The following is a 19,024-nucleotide window of genomic DNA, read 5'->3' as shown; positions in this document are numbered from 1 at the left end:
AGAGGGTACTTTTCGAGGGGCAAAATATTCGTGGTTTTTGTGGAAACAAAATTTTACCCACAAATGAAGCGACCTTGCCTACCTTTACCTGCATTGCAAGCAGCAACCACGAAAATATTATCCACGAAATGACTAAATACTGCTCAACCACGAATATTTTGTCCCCCGAAAATTACCTGCTATATACGGTATTCTGTGGTTGGAATTTTTGGCACAGTTTGGTACTTAGAATGGATATATATAATTATATATATATAAGGGATCGGTCATCACCCCACCAGTACAAATTGCTTGGATTGGCCAGGAAAACATGCAGTACATGTGAATGACGTTGTAACGGATTGGAGATATGCTTTCGTCTGATTCTTGTTTCCACACTTTTTGGTGGTTCCCCGGCCAATCCTAGCAATTTTCACATTGCAAATGTTTTTCTAGTCGGATATAATTATATATATATAATTATATACACACCGTATTACTAGTCTAAGAATGTTTTGCAAGCCGTTGAAAATAAGCAGATTCTAAACAATTTAAGTGTATATTATGCATGACTGTATAAATATATAAATTATATATATACATGCCCAAGCAGTTTTATACGTAACATACCTTCCCATGTTGCTGGTTCACATCTGCTCCTCTGTCAATCAGGAACTGGGCAGTATCAGTGTGGCCATACCTACAGGCACCATGGAGTGGGGTGTCGCTCGTCGTCTGTAACACAATTTAATTCTCATGGCTTTACACTATATAATTATGTAGTTTTCTGTACAGAGATCAAAGGAAAACTATGCTAACAAATACTTATATACTATAGGATCTACAACTGTAGTAACCACAGACCGTGTTCTATTACCGTATTAATAATAATTATATAGAGGGTAATTTTCGAGGGGCAAAATATTCGTGGTTTTCGTGGTTGAAGGTCTGACCACGAACATTTTACCCACGAATGAAGCGACCTTGCCTACCTTTACCTGCATTGCAAGCAACAACCACAAAAATATTATCCACAAAATGACTAAATACTGCTCAACCACGAATATTTTGTCCCCAGAAAATTACCTGCTATACGGTATTCTGTGGTTGGCATTTTTGGCACAGTTTGGTACTTAGAGCACAGCATGGGGTATCCATTATTTTGTTATTATCATGCATTCTACCACTAACTAAGCGATATACTTTGGGTGTAAGAATGTCACATGACATTGATGCTGCACTCTGATTGGTCATTACCAGATTCAGCTAACGGCACAACTCTCAGATAGGCAATCCACCAGTCCCTTACCCCGAGGAGAAGGGCTGGCTGGCGAGTCTAAGCAAAACTAGGTTATCCAAACTAGGCATACCTCGAGAACGAAGCATTATTTTGCGCGGCGAATTAAAATCCAAGAAAACATGACTATAAAAGCCTATTACCGTATATCTTCTAATTTATCGGACACTTCTAATTACCCCGGACACTCTTTTGGGCAATTTTCGTTGTTCTAATACAACGGACACTCCAGTACTTTAATATTACATTTGTTCTAAATATCCGGACAATACCTTGAAAAGTTGAGTTATCATTCATAGAACTAGAAGGCAAGTAAGACTTACAGTACTGCAGTTAGATAGCTTTGATTAGCTAGTTTTAGATAGCTAGTGCAACTATTCAGTCGTACCCTGTTCTATTAAACTTAGCTAGCTCGCATGCAGCTGCTTGCTTGTTCTAATTATTCCGGACACTTCGCATGCTCTATAAAAATCTGTTCCAATTATACCCGGACAATTTCCAAAATAATTATTTTTTGCTGTCCGATAAATTAGAAGATATACGGTATATAGAAACTCTTGATTGATCCTTGAGCAGCTGCTTGCAAGATAGCATTGCTAGAAACTTTAATAGAGCTGTATTTGCATTGCAACCATGGAGCAGTTATAGCTATTATAGCTATTATATATAAAATGTTATGACTTAAAAATAATCACCAACTGTGCTCTATCTATATGATGGGCAAGACTGCATGTGCTAGTGCAAGATTAAGCGACCAAGCAGAGCTTATCAATCAAGCTGCAATTGAGACAAATCCTCCAGTGACTTCAGTATGTAGATGATTTGCACCACTTGTCTTCTATTGGAGAAGATTTTTCCAGTCTGAAAGTATGTGGGGATGGAAAGGGCTTGACAGTAGCCTTCTACCACCAGTTCTCATGGTTTCTTGGTTTCTCTGCCACAAACTAAGCAAGGGGAGCTTATTTGTAATTGTGTAGCTATTTGCAACCCACGCATATCAGACATTACAAACCACATGATGATGTCATACATGATGTCATGAAACTCATTAAAATTCCACCGGCACAACTCTCAGATAGGCAATCCACCAGTCCCTTACCCTGGGGAAGGGCTGGCTGGCGAGTCTAAGTTTTGCTTACTTGGAATAACATTTAATCTACTGTACGTCAAGTAATAAATATGCAAGCCATGCACCCAATTAGATACCATTACCACTACGAAGTTATATATCACTCTAGGTACTGCTGCAAGTGATGAGTATACAGCTACCCATTACCGCAACGCTCCTTGGAGGGTGAGCCGGACCATGACTGAAGGCCGTTAATATGGTTAGGAAGCCCCTCTAATTAATTAGAGAGGTGCAACCTCGCTAATTAGATAATGATGAAGCGTTTCTAATAATTATGTTGCTCCCCTAATTAAGTACTTGGGGGTAAAGAGGTGGCCTAGCCAACAGTCATAGCCACGGCTCAGTCATGTCGTAATGACAGAGAAATGTATAGAAACCAAGGGAGGGTTGGGTGTGGGGCTTTAAACTCAGGTAGCTATAAATCGAGCACGAGGTAGGTGTAGAGATAATTACGCATGCGCGTGATTACTGGGCAGTACATAATGCAAGCGGAGTACCTCGATTAACCTTGTTTAACTACCTTAAACATCATTGCAGCCTTTTCAGAAGCCAAACTTGTTTATCAAGTGTTGCTACTCTATACTTAGTAGTTAGCTCTGCACTAGAACGTTAGCTATTGGTAGCTGTAAGAGTGAGAATTAAGACAGTTGCAAGGCTCTGCTGTGCTGATGCCTAGACTTGAACTTTTGGTATTGATCGTTTTTAACGGTCGATGAATTTCCCTGTGATTCTGTGCGTGCAGCAAATTAATTAATGCTATCACCTCCACCGAGGCATCAACATGCACCCGCCGGCCGCAGGCCGCGGTGCTTCCATTGCCTTAGTAAGCGGCTATTCTTAGACTCAGCAAAATTCTTGCGGTTACAATTTTTAGGCCTTCCACGTACCAACACAAAATGTTTTTTTAGATGCAGAGAATTAACTTTTGCCAGTACTGGATTCTATTTATACCTGCCTCTGATATGAATTTTGCTGGGTATCTACAGGATATAGATAGTGAGTTGCATGCCAACTTTTCTTTATAAGCCATTGACAACACACATGCATATAATACATAATTATGTGCAAGCATTCATCTGCTTTATACGTAACATACCCGTTTGTTCACATCTGCTCCCCTGTCAATCAGCAACTGGGCAGTCCCAGTGTGGCCATTCTCACAGGCAACATAGAGTGGGGTCTGCTTTATCTGTAGCAAAATTGACATGCACAGCATGAAGCGAACAAACTGCTATACAGGCTAATTAACATAAATTAAATATACGTCATAGATACAAGAGAGAAACGTATATACACTCCTTAATTCACAGCTCCTCGTACACTTGTACTGGACTGAACATCCATGGCATGTGCATGATCAAAAAGCATTGTGCACATAAAAAACTGCGCTTTCAAGCCATAATTATATACGTATATATTTTCTTTCGGCTACACTTTGAGCATTGTATGCAAATAAAAGCAAAGCCAGTCGGTTTTCGGTTGGTCAGTAATACTCATTTTTGCCGTATAGTAAGCAGGTTTTGACATAGCAGACTGCATGCATGCATGCATGTGTGTGTATTGTAAAAATATATTAAGTTACGTATATCAAGATTAAATGTGATTTGTATTCATTATTTGCTCGGCACAGTACTTTACGGCAGAACTTTCTACATCTCTATATGACCAGTATGGTTAAATGGAGTCAGATACAGATAGCATACTCTTAAAAGTACATTTTCAATTTTTTTTAATGCGTTTTATTATTAGCTAGGACTTAATTTAGCGTTAATTTAGCGTTGATTTACAAATTCGCTAAAATTAGTACACGTTTAATAATATAGCATTAAGGTGCAATAGTTCCCTCTGTTCAGTGGCGTAGGCAGAGGGGGCTCACGGGGCTGGAGCCCCCCCCTTTTGTGCTCTATCAATCAAAATAAGGGCAGGGCCATCTAATGCGCATGCTGACTGCTGAGGAAAAGTGATGACCTTTTTTTAGGTAAAATTCCAGTCTGGCCCTGCTCAACTGATTTGAGCACTGCCGTTCCCAAAATCCTGGCTACGCCACTGCTGTTCACATTTGCTCCCCTGTCAATCAGTAATTGAGCAGTCTCAATGTGGCCTTTCTCACAGGCAGCATAAAGTGTGTTGTCTGTAACACATTATGGCTATATACACATATATACCATATTACTAGAATGTTTTGCGAGTCAAGAACTTTTTAAAATAAGCAGAAAAAAATGTGACGACACGCAAATATAATTATGTATGGGGTGCCGTTTGTGTCAAAATCCAAAAAGAGTCGATGTTATGAAACGGAGTCGACGTTATAAAAAGAGTCGATGTTATGAAATGAGTCGACGTTATAAAAGAGTCGATGTTTACTGTAACATTAGAGTAGGCCTATACTGTGTTTTGTAGTAAGTCGACCTTTACTAAATACGATTTAATTTTAAATTAACGGTAAACTTGCTGGAGAGTGGGAGCTGGAGCATGGTGTGCTGTACAGAACAGACTGAAGAAACCCAATGAGTGACCTAATGAACTAAAGTTAGCTAGCCCTGTGCAGCCCCACTCCTCCTAGCCCTATACTGGACTCTACTCTCCAGTTTACGTTAAATTGTATTAGTAATTAAAAGATCGACTTACTAGAAAACACAGAATAGGCCTACTAATAATGTTATGGTAAACAACTTATTTATAACATCGACTGTTTCATAACATCGGCTCCTTTTTAAAACATCGACTCTTTTATAACGTCGACTCCGTTTCATAATAATTTTGGACACAAACGGCAAAACATCGACCTTTATGACGTCGACTCTTGTAAACATTGACCTTTATGATGTCGACTCTTGGTAAACATCGACTCCTTTATAAAACATCGACCTTTATAACGTCGACTACGTTTCATAACATCGACTCTCTTTGGATTTTGACACAAACGGCACCCCATTTATGCATGTACATGCATGCCCAATTAAGCATTCATCTGCTTTGTACGTAACATACCATCCCATGTTGCTGGTTCACATCTGCTCCCCTGTCAATCAGCATCAGGGCAGTCCCAGTGTGGCCATATTCACAGGCAACATGGAATGGAGTCCTATCTATCTGTAGCAAAATTGACATGCACAGCATGAAGCAAACAAACTGCTACAGGCTAATTAACATAATATACGTCATAGATAAAAGAGAGAAAAGCGTATACATTCCTTAATTCACAGCTCCTCATACACCACTTGTACTGGACTGAACATCCATGGCATGTGCATGATTAAAAAGCATTGTGCACGTAAAAAACTGCGCTTCCAAGCCATATATATACCGTATAGCGGGTATATTTTAAGGGTATAACTTTCGAGGAATGACCGTTAGAAAGGTTTTTGTGGAATAGCAGCCTTTCTGCAGCATGCATGCATGCATGCGATATTAAATTCATGGGTATAAATGTTTGCGGTAGACGCTTGATCAGCGAAAACCACAAATATTTATACCCTCGAAATATACCTGCTATACGGTACATATACCGGTAACGCTCTTATGTATTATCTACTATAATTATATAGTGACTTTTGTGTATACCTTCTACAAAAAGGCTGTGACTACACTACAAACTATTATTGATTTCCCCTTTCTTAGCATTGTATGCAGGTAAAATCAAAGCCACTTGGCTTTTGGTTGGTCAGTAATATTCATTTTTGCTGACATAGCAGACTGCATGCATGCATGTGTGTGGATTATACCCAACTAAAAAGACGTTAAGTTACGTATATGAGGAGCATGTCGAGTCCCCACCTGTACCAGAAGTATCAGTGACCAAGAAAACAAATCCATCAAGATTGAATGTGGTTTGTATTCATTATACTCGCTCAGCACAGTATATACTTTACGGCATAACTTTCTATCTCTGTCCAAGCTGCTTTTTATTGCTTGAATGAAGGGGGCTCACTAACTATGATATTATTGCTGTTAGATAGTTCCACTATTGCCATTGCTGATATATACAAGTAGCTCAGAAGTTAGTTTATATACAGGAAACATGGAAGAAATAAAGAAGAAGTCTTAGATGTTGCATGACCGAATATACTCTTTCCATTGTATTTTTCTCCTAAGGTTACTATTATAGAGACAGGTAATCGTTTTTAGATATTTCTCTGTTTTTAGGATGCTAATTGTGGTGGATTTGTAGCAAATTCATTAGCTGCAATAGCACAATTTTGTAAAAAGAGGGTTTGCTTGCTTAGCATATTCTCATGCATTTTCAGTTATAGTTATACTATGGCTCTAGGGATTTATGGCAGTAAACCCACCAAGCACGAGGGCGGATCCCGAGGGCGAGGTGTGGTTTACGTTGCCATAAATCCCTACAGCAACCATAGTATGAGTGTTATATATCCTATGTGATTGGCTAGCTATAATTGCACATTTACTCCTCTACCATGGTAACTCACGTTCAAACTATCAGAAAGTAAAAGAAAGCATTGAGGAGAAGCTTGCTCTGTCAATAGCTAGCTAGCTACAGGTACTATTGCTTACCGTTCGACACCGGAGTTCTTTATTGCCATGCTGTCAAAGAAATGCTGATCTAGGAAACACTCTGAGCCCCGCTCTGACTCCTCCTCCATGACTAAAGCCTCACAAACTGCTATACAGCCACCCATACACACAGAGCTGGAGCCAGACAGTGCGCAGTGCAGTGCCAAGGCTCACAGGCTTCCACTAGCACTTGGACTGCACTAGCTCTCTAGCTTGAGAATCTCTTATCAAGTGCCTCACTATCATCTCTTCACTATCTTTTACTTAAATCTAGCTACAGTAGTTTCTACTGCAGTAAAGCAACCAAACATTGCTATAATTATGTGGCAACCTGCACAAATTAAATAAAAGTAGACAATATTATCTACATGATCTTGTAGCAAACATGTCTGGAGAAATATCAGAGGGAATTATCCTAGTTATCCCCTGGCCATATCCTAGCAACCGCATGAAAACAGGATATATTTATTCATAATTTGCATTATTAGCGCAGACTTTATTTAGCGTTAATTTAGCGTTAATTACAAATTCGCTAAAATTAGTACCTGTTTATAATTGTAACATTAAGGTACGTACGTAGTTCCTTCTGTTCATATCTGCTCCCCTGTCAATCAGCATCTGGGCAGTCTCAGTGTGGCCTTTCTCACAGGCAATATGAAGTGGGGTGTTATCAAACTGTAACACAATTTAATTCTCATGGCTATACACATAGAATGTTTTGCGAGTGATTTAACAAATTTGCAGAAAGATTTGACACATGCATTCGATCTCTGGCTTTTTGTGCTCTGACAACGATCGTAATGTCACACAATTAAATATGGGTATAGATGCTATTTTAGCGAAGTGATCAACACTGGCAACATTATTTTGATACTCATACTTTAAATATGGCATGTACATGCATGCCTAAGCGTTCATCCTACATTTCAATTGCATGCTTTATATATACGTATAACATACCTGACGTTGCTGGTTCACATTTGCTCCCCCGTCAATCAGCAACTGGGCAGTATCAGTGTGGCCTTTCTCACAGGCACCATGAAGTGGAGTGTCCCCATACTGTAACACAATTTAATTATCATGGCTATACACTATAATAGAGTGTATAGCCATGATAATTAAATTGTGTATATAATACGATATATTATATCGTATTACTATAGAATGTTTTGCGAGTGATTTAAAATAAGCCAAATTTGCAGAAAGAGACACATACATTCGATCTCTGGCTTTTTGTGCTATAGCTATGACAACGATCGTAATGTCACACAATTAAATATGCATGGGTATAGATGCTATATTTTAGCGAAGTGATCAACACTGGCAACATTCGATACTCATACTTTAAATATGGCATGTACATGCCTAAGCGTTCATCCATTGCTTTATATATACGTATAACATACCTGACTTTGCTGGTTCACATTTGCTCCCCTGTCAATCAGCACCTGGGCAGTATCAGTGTGGCCATTCTCACAAGCAGCATGGAGTGGAGTTTCCATTACCTGTATAAATTTATAGATTACATCATAGATTATAGAGGAGAGGGATTGAAAACGCATACGTAGATGCCCGGCCCATCCGTGTCACGGTTATATCTCCTCCTTTCCTGCCTCTGTCACATGAAATTGACCTTTGTCCTATGATAATTTTCGGAAATTTATCTTGAACAGCTAAAAGACAGGAGGAAGGCTACTACTGACTAGCAGAAAGATATATGAGACAGGCAGGAAGGCTACTAGGATCAAGTTAGGCTATACTAGCTTCCATTCGTGTTTCAAAAGTTAGTATTAGAGGAGCTCTTCGCCATTGTATGAAAGAGTTTACAGTGGGATCAGACACAGTGTAATAGAAGTTCAAGAACATGTTAACTCCTCTTTTATAGATCTAGATCATAAAATAAAAAAATTCAAACATTTTAAAATAATTATTGTATGTTTGCACTCGTGATGTAAAGACAGAAATGATGCGATTTCCTCTTTGGTAGTGGTTCAGTGAACGTGCTACAGTCAGCCGATGTATACCCTGAAGAAGCATCACCAGATGCACACAATCTGAGATTAAAAACAATATCAGTTTGAGATAACAGTTACCTTGGGTTTTCTAACTGACACTTCCGTCGTTTATTCTCTCATAACTCAGGGTTCTGCCTACAGTGGTTGTTTAGGTAAAGCTGCGACCACCACTAGATATTTTCCGACCACCACTTAGCTATTCCGACCACTGCTTTACATTCTACAAGTACTGGCTAGTCCAGTTTAGCTGCTAGTCTTCGCTTACCAGTTTTACTGTCTTGATGTGAGCTAACTATTAATTAAACTCTACTGCGCATGACTAATTGAAGCTATATTCTGCCTTAAAACAGGGAGTTGGACTACCTGATAAGGGAAAGACAAGCTAGAGAGTGAGCAACTGGGTGCATGCAGTTAATACTTCCAAGTATACTGATTATGACCCTGTGATGAAGAAATCTTAGTATAGCACCATACTGTACTGATGCAAGTACAACAATGTACATATATAATTATTTCAGCTGTATATACTTACATGGCTTACAACACATGCGTGCTCAAATTTGTGTGTCCCCCTTCCCGTACACACCCCCTGCATGGACAAATTTTCCCCCATCATTTTTAACCACCTCTCAAAATTCCTGGACAGAACCCTGATAACTCATCCTCAAAAAACTTGCCGATCCATTCGTATGACTACAAATGAAGTGTACAATAGCATGTAGTAACATTAAAGAGTCACTTCTAGCCTATATACATTTGCTACTTCAACACCTACACTTCCACAAAATCCCACAAGTGAAAATCACGAGTGTGTTAATAAATTTGTCTGCAAATACTACCATGGAGAGTAAATCACAAAGTTGCTACATTCAAAACACACTTAACACACCACTGTACTTGTCTTCAATCTCGAACAGGCTGTACTTCTTTTTGGAGAGATAGAAAAATCCCACAATCCTCAACCAGTTAAAAAAAACTCATGAAACTCCTTTAGTAGACACTTCTAGCTAGGTTAAGGTTACAACTATACTAGGTACTAAGAGCATAGTACTCACAGGCATAGCCCTGTGCAATATCCCTGAGGCCAAGGCACTTCTCTGTCCTTCTAAAAAAGCTTTGCTTCAGTTGCCGCTACAGCATTGTGTGGGCGTAGGCGAAACACGGATGGGCTGGAATTGTACTGAGTCCACGCATGCATTTCCAATCCCTCTCCTCTATAATTACATGAAGCACGAAGCCAACCAACCGCTACAGGCTCTAACATGTGACTATTCTTTGTCTGTACCGTATAGCGTGTAATTTTCGTGGGGTCAAATATTCGTTATTTTCATGGGCAAGCTGACCTCCACGAAAGCGTAGGCGTAGCTTACCGGAACGCATGAAATGCAGTGCAAGCAGTGAAGTCAAACGAAATCTAGTTAAGGAACACTAAAATGAATATGTGTCATGCACAAGTACAATCATCCTATTACTTCACTCTAGCTATAAAACACACCTTATTTTCCTGGTTCACATCTGCTCCTCTGTCAATCAGCAACTGGGCAGTCTCAGTGTGGCCATTCTCACAGGCAATATGGAGTGGAGTTTGCAGTTCCTATAAACAATTGCATGTGTTCTGTTATTGCACACCTGCCAACGCAGCTAATACAACATTACTAACCAATTTAGCTACTAGAGGTCACGCAAGCGCCATGCATGGATGGGGCGAGCTTGAGTAAATTGTGTATTATGACTTGTTTAAAGTATTTTTGGCGCTGCTGAATTCTCTCTAATTATATGCCCCAATTAAGGAGTAGCCGGACGAGAAATACGGTCAAGCTGACTGTGGATGCGAGGTATATAGTCATATTTCAACAGCCGCGCCTAAAAAGTACTTTCGAATTTAATGACTAATTTTGCGATTCTGTTTCGAGGATGATGAAGCATTTTGCTCTCTTTAAGTGTAATCCAATTTTATCTGCCAAATCACACCCAAAAATGTCATATCCTAGTTCAACAGCTGCTAAAAATAACTGCTGATCAGTATTAATTTTATAGTACCGTAAGACCTCGATTTAAGGCGACCCTCCAAATATGCGACACCCAGGAGCTTCAGCAATTTTCTGACCTCTAAAAATAGTAACTGCTGCGTTGACAATTATTTTTTAATGTCGCGTTCTAGTAAATGTAGCCACTCCCTAGCCTCGATTGTAGCCCTCTGGGTAAATCAGTATTTTTAAGCGGCCTGAAATCTAGGCAAGTTAGACTCTGTAAAGCAACCTCTAATTAGACGCGACCCTCTAATATGCGACACCAGGACTTTAATATAATTTTTCAACCTCCAAAAGAAGCGACCTCTGGCTTCGTAATTATTAGACAATAATTATTGCTGAAGCTCCTGGGTGTCGCATATTTGGAGGGTCACCTTAAATCGAGGTCTTACGGTACTATAAAATAATACTGATCAGCAGTTATTTTCGAGGCACTAAATTTTGCGGATTGCCCGAACAAAACACTTTCGAGGATTTTATTTTCGAGGATAGCGGTTCAAATGACCACACCCCTACAGTAACACCAATTTTTGAGGCACTTAATTTTCGTGTTCTGGGTCAATCCTCGAAAACCTCCTAAATTTATTGCCTTGAAATAACCAGCTATACGGTAGTCAGTTAAAGTGGCCTTTCTTTCCTATTTTTCCCACGGCACTATTTTCTTATTCTTCCCTGATCTCAGATATAGAATATAAAGCCGAAAATGTTACCTCATCTGTTTTCTTGGGCATAATATCATCGCATGATATACCAAGAGATGGGGAAAAATGCTTAGGTAGAGGGGATTGTTGTCTCTCTCCATCCTCCTGTTTGGATGGTGGTTCAAGTAGCTTTTTCTCCTGAGATGTGGTTGTTTGTTGAGGATCCAGGTCTTCAGTTGTTCGTGGCCCTCTTTCTTTAGATATGGGATATAGCTGTGGTTTCTTTTCCTCGGTTGTAATATGTTGTTGCTCTTGTGTGTGGGATGACTGGGGCAGATTTTCATGAGGGGTGGGGGTTGGCTGAGCATCGATGTTTTCGTCTTCGTCTTGCCTGAGAAACATAAGCAGAATAAAATTTAATTACACTACCACATTATGAAGCTGACTTACGTACCTTTTGTTTTCCCTTTTGTCAAATGGGAGAAGCCTCGCTCCAATCTCACTGAGTGCCGACTCTTGAGAAGGGGACAGTGGGAAGATATACTCAGCAACAGCTGCGGAAACCAAGAAGTGTAACTCAACACAGCCTTTTCTGACGGAGCAAAGTTGTAAAGCATTGAATTCCAGACCTAAGATTTCAGCAAATTTGTCTTGTAGAACTATAACCTCGTTTAGTGTTAATGTCGACTCTGTGCATTTGAGTTTAAACACTTTGGCTGTCTTACGAGACTTGCATGTTGAAAAAGCAGATGGAGGAACTTCGAAAACACTTCTCTGGCAGAAGGTTTTTAAATCATCCAGGTATCGTTCAAGCATTTTGTGATCAATAGCAGAACCTGAGTCTTGAATAAGCAGCTCAATGATTTGGTAGTTCAAAAATGAGATATAGTTGTAAGTTCGAAGTATGGAGAATATTCTGGCAAGGCTTTTTGCCGCAAGGACCATCTCTTTGTGCTCAGTATCAAGTGCACTCACACCTTGATCGTTTGGAAGAACAGCACTCAATACACAATCTCGAAGATTGTCTAAGGTATCTTGTCCTTCAATTGATTTCCGAATACATACGGAGAATTCAGAAAACTTGATAAAAATCTTTCGTGTATCGAGTATCAATTTTTCTTCCAAATACTTGACATCTTCATCATCAAGACCAGTAACGTCAAGATAAGGGAAGAGGGAGATAGTTTCGAGAGATTTTGTCTTCCTGGGGCAACCTTCTTTAGAGAAGAATTGTTGTGGAGAACACTCTTTGCAGTAAGGACACACAAAAATGTCACGATTATCGGCGGCAGAACGAAACGACTCATCTCCCGAAGAGACGTCTCCATCATCTGCTAGCTCAGCTGGGTGGTCAGGTTGGAGTATGTCACACTTTTTTCCTATTGAATCTTGCAACCACTTGGCAGAGGAGAGGGCTTCCTGGGTACAGCCTCCTGGTATACTGAATTCTGAGAATGCATGTGATTCAGAAGCTCAATTAATTTTGTATTATATATATATATAATTATACGTACAATGTCTTGGATATAGTCAATCACATGCATGGCTTATAAGAACTAGCTTGCCATCTTCAAGTTCTTTATGTATGTCAGATGTTTTTTGCGTACTAGACAGAGTTGGAAGTGAGTTCATTAAATCCTCAGTCCAGGTCCCTGATTTCGAAGATTGGGTCGTGGTGATGTCATTAGGCAATGTACGTTTGATTGGATCCTGGAAACAATCAAAGTCCATTATTATAGTCATAACTTCGTCATAGTTTACTCAAGTCCCTGACATAATGCCTAATGAAGCCATACAACTTCCAGGGACACATAAGTACGATGTAGTAAGTCTAAAGATACAAATGTGCACACAAACTCACTTTCAAGTACTGACAGATCTGACCAGCAATCTCTCCCTTTATTAGTTTTACCAACATCTCCAGAAGCGTCTTGAATGTCGCTTGTGCAGGATTCTTTCCTTTCCAGAGTTTCAAGCACTTGATCACGGCTAATCGATTAGTTTCTGCACCTTTGACATCGGTTTGTTCACCAGGGGTTAATTCCATCAAATCGACATAGAGTTCAACATTATCAAAATAGGCAGCCAAAAATGGTATGTCTATTCGTTGAATTTGACGGTCGACTTGAGAAGGACTGAGTTGATATTTGTCCAATAGCCCTTGAAGAACTGTATTCACTGGTTGACCAGATGATCCTATATATAGTATGGAATATGATACACTGACTAAATGACATGCATTATTATAACCATAATAAATACAATCATGGGTGAAATAATGTTGATTGTATCTTTAAAACACATCTCCAACTGATAGAGATTTCTCCTGTCTAATTGCTCTTCCTCCTGAAGCTGTAATGATAAATAATTATACGGGACTCTGGCTATTCCGGCTCTCTTAAGTATGGCCACCCGGTTTGGCACGGATTGCTAGCTAGATGTTTACTGCACAAAACTCGCCCTGAAATGCGGCCAGCAAGTATGGTATGTCAATTTGGTTGACTTGAGTTTACTATTAGTTCTCGCTGGTTGGACAAATGATCCTAGTATGGAATGACACACTCAACAATAATTATGTGTATCCCGCTAGTATAGTGTCTACATGAACACATGCATCGTTACACAAAATAGCGAGACAGTGTAAACAATTTTTATTGCTGAGTTATAGCCAATGACATGTGACTGTATTTTAAATGACTTATTGCTAAGTGCATGTGCAATAAGGCTTCATCGCCATCTCAAAAGCACAGCTTGAAGCTATATAGCTTTTCTAGTCTATAACATGCCTCTATAAGTAGAACCGTTTCTTTTCAGTATTAGACAAACACACACCACATTAAAAGTAAATATGTTTCCTGCCATACCAGACTGGGTTCGTAGCCCCTCAGGCTCAAGTTGTGTTAGCTGTAAATTTTCTATTGAGTTGAATAACTCCTTCCAGGTTAGAGGAGGCCCTACTTTCAAACGGTGAGCAAGCATTTCACGAAGACAGTTGCTGTCATCATTAGCACACTGCTTTCTGATGCTATCTAGTGTGACATCATCAACATGTAGAGCTTGTCCAATCTCAAACCATCTGTTCTGAGAGTCGTGCAGTTTAGTGTGAGCTTCATTTATATCATCAAGTGTCATTGTCTCATCTGGAATTATATAATACAAAACGAAGCTGTTGTGAGCACTGTATGAATATGTATATAATGTCCAATTGGCGCCAACATTAAAGCTTACCCATTTGAGGCCCAGGATTGCTCTCAACGTCTCCAGCTAGCAGCAAGAGGTGGGCAAGAGAGTGGAGCAACACAGCAATCGATATCACCCGGAGACCAACATTTCTTGTACGTTTTAGGAATTCAGTTTTATCTTGAGAGCTCAGAAATGTGAGAATATACAATAAAAGCAATCCTCCTTGAACCGCTTTCGCAGTAGTACCCACTGTATCACTGAAGTGTAGAGGCCGTTGTTTTGTCGAAGGAGCTTTACTGTGTGGTCGCGATCCCCTCCCACCACTGAACAGCCCAATGCGAGCTCTCCACAACTCCACAGAGATCCCCATTTACGCTGGCTGCATAATATAATGTACATAAATATCACGTAGATCTACATTATATTTCTGTTGTGATCATCTATAGATATAGATCAGCACATATAATGCTAAATGCATGTTTAACAGATTTAGCTAATGAAATATTAGTCTCTCACCTTGATATACAATACAATTATTGTGCCTTTTTATTATTTAGATGTACAGCTACGTACAGATGTACACATTATGTTGTAGTCTTGATCCACCATGTTGCGTGGGAGGACCTCCTGATTGATCTAGACATCATTTCTATTGGGTGGGGTTATTCAAGTTGTTAATGTTGCATGGTAGATCTACAACTATACATTATTTTAACAATCCTATGATTACTGACCTCCTTCTGACCATAGATAATTTCTGACCCTACACTCTGGCCAACTCACAATATTGTTGATGCAGGCCAGCACTGATGCACTCGGTCATTTCTCAAATGCTGTTATGTTTCAGAGATAGGAAGGGATTGGGAACGGTCGAAAAAATGATTATCCATGATGCGCTACGTCATCGACTTTTTTCAACTCTGGTGGGATGCACTCCAAGTCTGGGTGATTGACAAGGGCTATACCTTGGTATAAAAAGTCACAATTCATGAATATAATTAAGCCTCTATAATGTCATCAATATTATGGTTACATTCCATTCCACATAATTAAGTGTAACATATAATTATGTCACTACTGTAACCAATGTAACATCAATCACCACTGTAACAACTGCAACAACTGTAACACTTATCACCACTGTAACAACTGTAACACTTGTCACCACTGTAACACTAGTCACAACTCACCACTGTAACAACTGTAACAACTGTAACACTTGTCACCACTGTAACGCTAGTCACCACTGTAACAACTGGTAACACTTGTCACCACTGTAACAACTGTAACAACTGTAACAACTGTAACACTTGTCACCACAGTAACAACTGTAACACTAGTCACAACTGTAACACTTGTCACCACTATAACAACTGTAACAACTGTAACGCTAGTCACCACTGTAACAACTGTAACACTTGTCACCACTGTAACACTAGTCACAACTGTAACAACTGTAACACTTGACTACTGTAACAACTGTAACACTAGTCACAGCTGTAACAACTGTAACACATGTCACAACTGTAACAACTGTAACACTTGACTACTGTAACAACTGTAACAACTGTAACGCTAGTCACCACTGTAACAACTGTAACACTTGTCACCACTCTAACAACTGTAACACTAGTCACAACTGTAACAACTGTAACGCTAGTCACCACTGTAACAACTGTAACACTTGTCACCACTGTAACACTAGTCACCACTGTAACAATTGTAACACTTGTCACCACTGTAACAACTGTAACACTAGTCACAACTGTAACAACTGTAACGCTAGTCACCACTGTAACAACTGTAACACTTGTCACCACTGTAACACTAGTCACCACTGTAACAATTGTAACACTTGTCACCACTGTAACACTAGTCACAGCTATAACAACTGTAACACATGTCACCACTGTAACGACTGTAACACTTGTCACAACTGTAACAACTGTAACACTAGTCACCACTGTAACACTAGTCACAGCTATAACAACTGTAACACATGTCACCACTGTAACGACTGTAACACTTGTCACAACTGTAACAACTGTAACACTAGTCACCACTGTAACAACTGTAACACTTGTCACCACTGTAATACTAGTCACCACTGTAACAATTGTAACACTTGTCACCACTCTAACAACTGTAACACTAGTCACAACTGTAACAACTGTAACGCTAGTCACCACTGTAACGACTGTAACACTTGTCACCACTGTAACAACTGTAACGCTAGTCACCACTGTAACAACTGTAACACTAGTAACAACTGTAACACTTGTCACACTGTAACAACTGTAACGCTAGTCACCACTGTAACAACTGTAACACTTGTCACCACTGTAACACTAATCACCACTGTAACAATTGTAACACTTGTCACCACTGTAACAACTGTAACACTAGTCACCACTGTAACAACTGTAACACTAGTCACAACTGTAACAACTGTAATGCTAGTCACCACTGTAATAACTGTAACACTTGTCACAACTGTAACAACTGTAACGCTAGTCACCACTGTAACAACTGTAACAACTGTAACGCTAGTCACCACTCTAACAACTGTAACACTAGTCACAACTGTAACAACTGTAACGCTAGTCACCACTGTAACAACTGTAACACTTGTCACCACTGTAACAACTGTAACACTTGTCACAACTGTAACAACTGTAACACTAGTCACAACTGTAACAACTGTAACACCAGTCACCACTGTAACAACTGTAACACTAGTCACAACTGTAACAACATGCCACCACTGTAACATCTGTAACGCTAGTCACAACTGTAACACTTGTCACCACTGTAACACATGCAACAACTGTAACACTAGTTCTTATAGTACTTATAGTCTATAGTGGTGCCAGACTAAAGTGTTACAGTAGTGACGTGTGTTGCATTGGTGACATGTGTTACAGTTGTTACAGTGGTGACAGATGTTACAGTTGTTACAGTGGTGACTAGTGTTACAGTTGTTACAGTGGTGACATGTGTTGCATTGGTGACATGTGTTACAGTTGTTACAGTGGTGACAGTTGTTACATTTGTGACTAGTGTTACAAGTGCTACAGTTGTTACAGTTATGACTAGTGTTACAGTGGTGGCTGGTGTTACAGTTGTTACAGTGGTGACGTGGTGACTAGCGTTACAGTGGTGACATGTGTTGCATTGGTGACATGTTACAGTTGTTACAGTGGTGACAAGTGTTACAGTTGTTACAGTTGTGACTAGTGTTACAGTGGTGACAAGTGTTACAGTTGTTACAGTGGTGACTGGTGTTACAGTTGTTACAGTGGTGACTGGTGTTACAGTCGTTACAGTGGTGACAAGTGTTACAGTTGTTACAGTTGTGACTAGTGTTACAGTGGTGACAAGTGTTACAGTTGTTACAGTGGTGACTGGTGTTACAGTTGTTACAGTTGTGACTAGTGTTACAGTTGTGACTAGCGTTACAGTTGTTACAGTGGTGACTGGTGTTACAGTTGTTACAGTTGTTACAATTGTTACAGTGCTGACAGATGTTACAGTTGTTACAGTGGTGACATGTGTTACAGTTGTTACAGTGGTGACTAGCGTTACAGTGGTGACATGTGTTGCATTGGTGACATGTGTTACAGTTGTTACAGTGGTGACAAGTGTTACAGTTGTTACAGTTGTGACTAGTGTTACAGTTGTTACAGTGGTGACTAGCGTTACAGTGGTGACATGTGTTACAGTGGTGACAAGTGTTACAGTTGTTACAGTGGTGACTGGTGTTACAGTTGTTACAGTGGTGACATGTGTTGCATTGGTGACATGTGTTACAGTTGTTACAGTGTTGACAGATGTTACAGTTGTTACAGTGGTGACTAGCGTTACAGTGGTGACATGTGTTGCATTGGTGACATGTGTTACAGTTGTTACAGTGGTGACAAGTGCTACAGTTGTTACAGTTGTGACTGGTGTTACAGTTGTTACAGTGGTGACTGGTTTTACAGTTGTTACAGTGGTGACATGTGTTGCATTGGTGACATGTGTTACAGTTGTTACAGTGTTGACAGATGTTACAGTTGTTACAGTGGTGACTAGCGTTACAGTTGTTACAGTTGTGACTAGTGTTACAGTTGTTACAGTTGTGACTGGTGTTACAGTTGTTACAGTGGTGACAAGTGTTACAGTTGTGACTGGTGTTACAGTTGTTACAGTTGTGACATGTGACAGTTGTTACAGTTGTGACTGGTGTTACA

At 39.7% G+C, this 19,024-nt stretch overlaps 1 protein-coding gene across 2 annotated transcripts in view; it reads right to left on the bottom strand.

The window, feature by feature from the left end:
* The window catches only part of LOC135335772 (uncharacterized), a 58,990-nt gene extending 43,549 nt beyond the window's left edge, over window positions 1-15,441 (bottom strand). For both annotated transcript variants that reach the window (XM_064531321.1, XM_064531322.1), the window contains exons 1-14: window positions 15,309-15,441; window positions 14,838-15,171; window positions 14,474-14,749; window positions 13,471-13,805; window positions 13,175-13,319; window positions 12,064-13,057; window positions 11,679-12,000; window positions 10,434-10,532; window positions 8,330-8,428; window positions 7,884-7,982; window positions 7,500-7,598; window positions 5,397-5,498; window positions 3,502-3,594; window positions 610-714 (exon numbers count right to left, since the gene is read on the bottom strand). In XM_064531321.1, coding sequence (XP_064387391.1) covers window positions 610-714; window positions 3,502-3,594; window positions 5,397-5,498; window positions 7,500-7,598; window positions 7,884-7,982; window positions 8,330-8,428; window positions 10,434-10,532; window positions 11,679-12,000; window positions 12,064-13,057; window positions 13,175-13,319; window positions 13,471-13,805; window positions 14,474-14,749; window positions 14,838-15,162 — 3,093 coding nt within the window. In that variant the 5' untranslated portion in view covers window positions 15,163-15,171; window positions 15,309-15,441. The remainder of the gene's footprint in view (window positions 1-609; window positions 715-3,501; window positions 3,595-5,396; window positions 5,499-7,499; window positions 7,599-7,883; window positions 7,983-8,329; window positions 8,429-10,433; window positions 10,533-11,678; window positions 12,001-12,063; window positions 13,058-13,174; window positions 13,320-13,470; window positions 13,806-14,473; window positions 14,750-14,837; window positions 15,172-15,308) is intronic.
* Window positions 15,442-19,024: the final 3,583 nt, after the last annotated feature.

The sequence above is a fragment of the Halichondria panicea genome, chromosome 5 (assembly GCF_963675165.1).
Source record: "Halichondria panicea chromosome 5, odHalPani1.1, whole genome shotgun sequence".
Classification (NCBI taxonomy): domain Eukaryota; kingdom Metazoa; phylum Porifera; class Demospongiae; order Suberitida; family Halichondriidae; genus Halichondria; species Halichondria panicea.
This window is presented reverse-complemented; position numbering and strand designations above follow the sequence as displayed.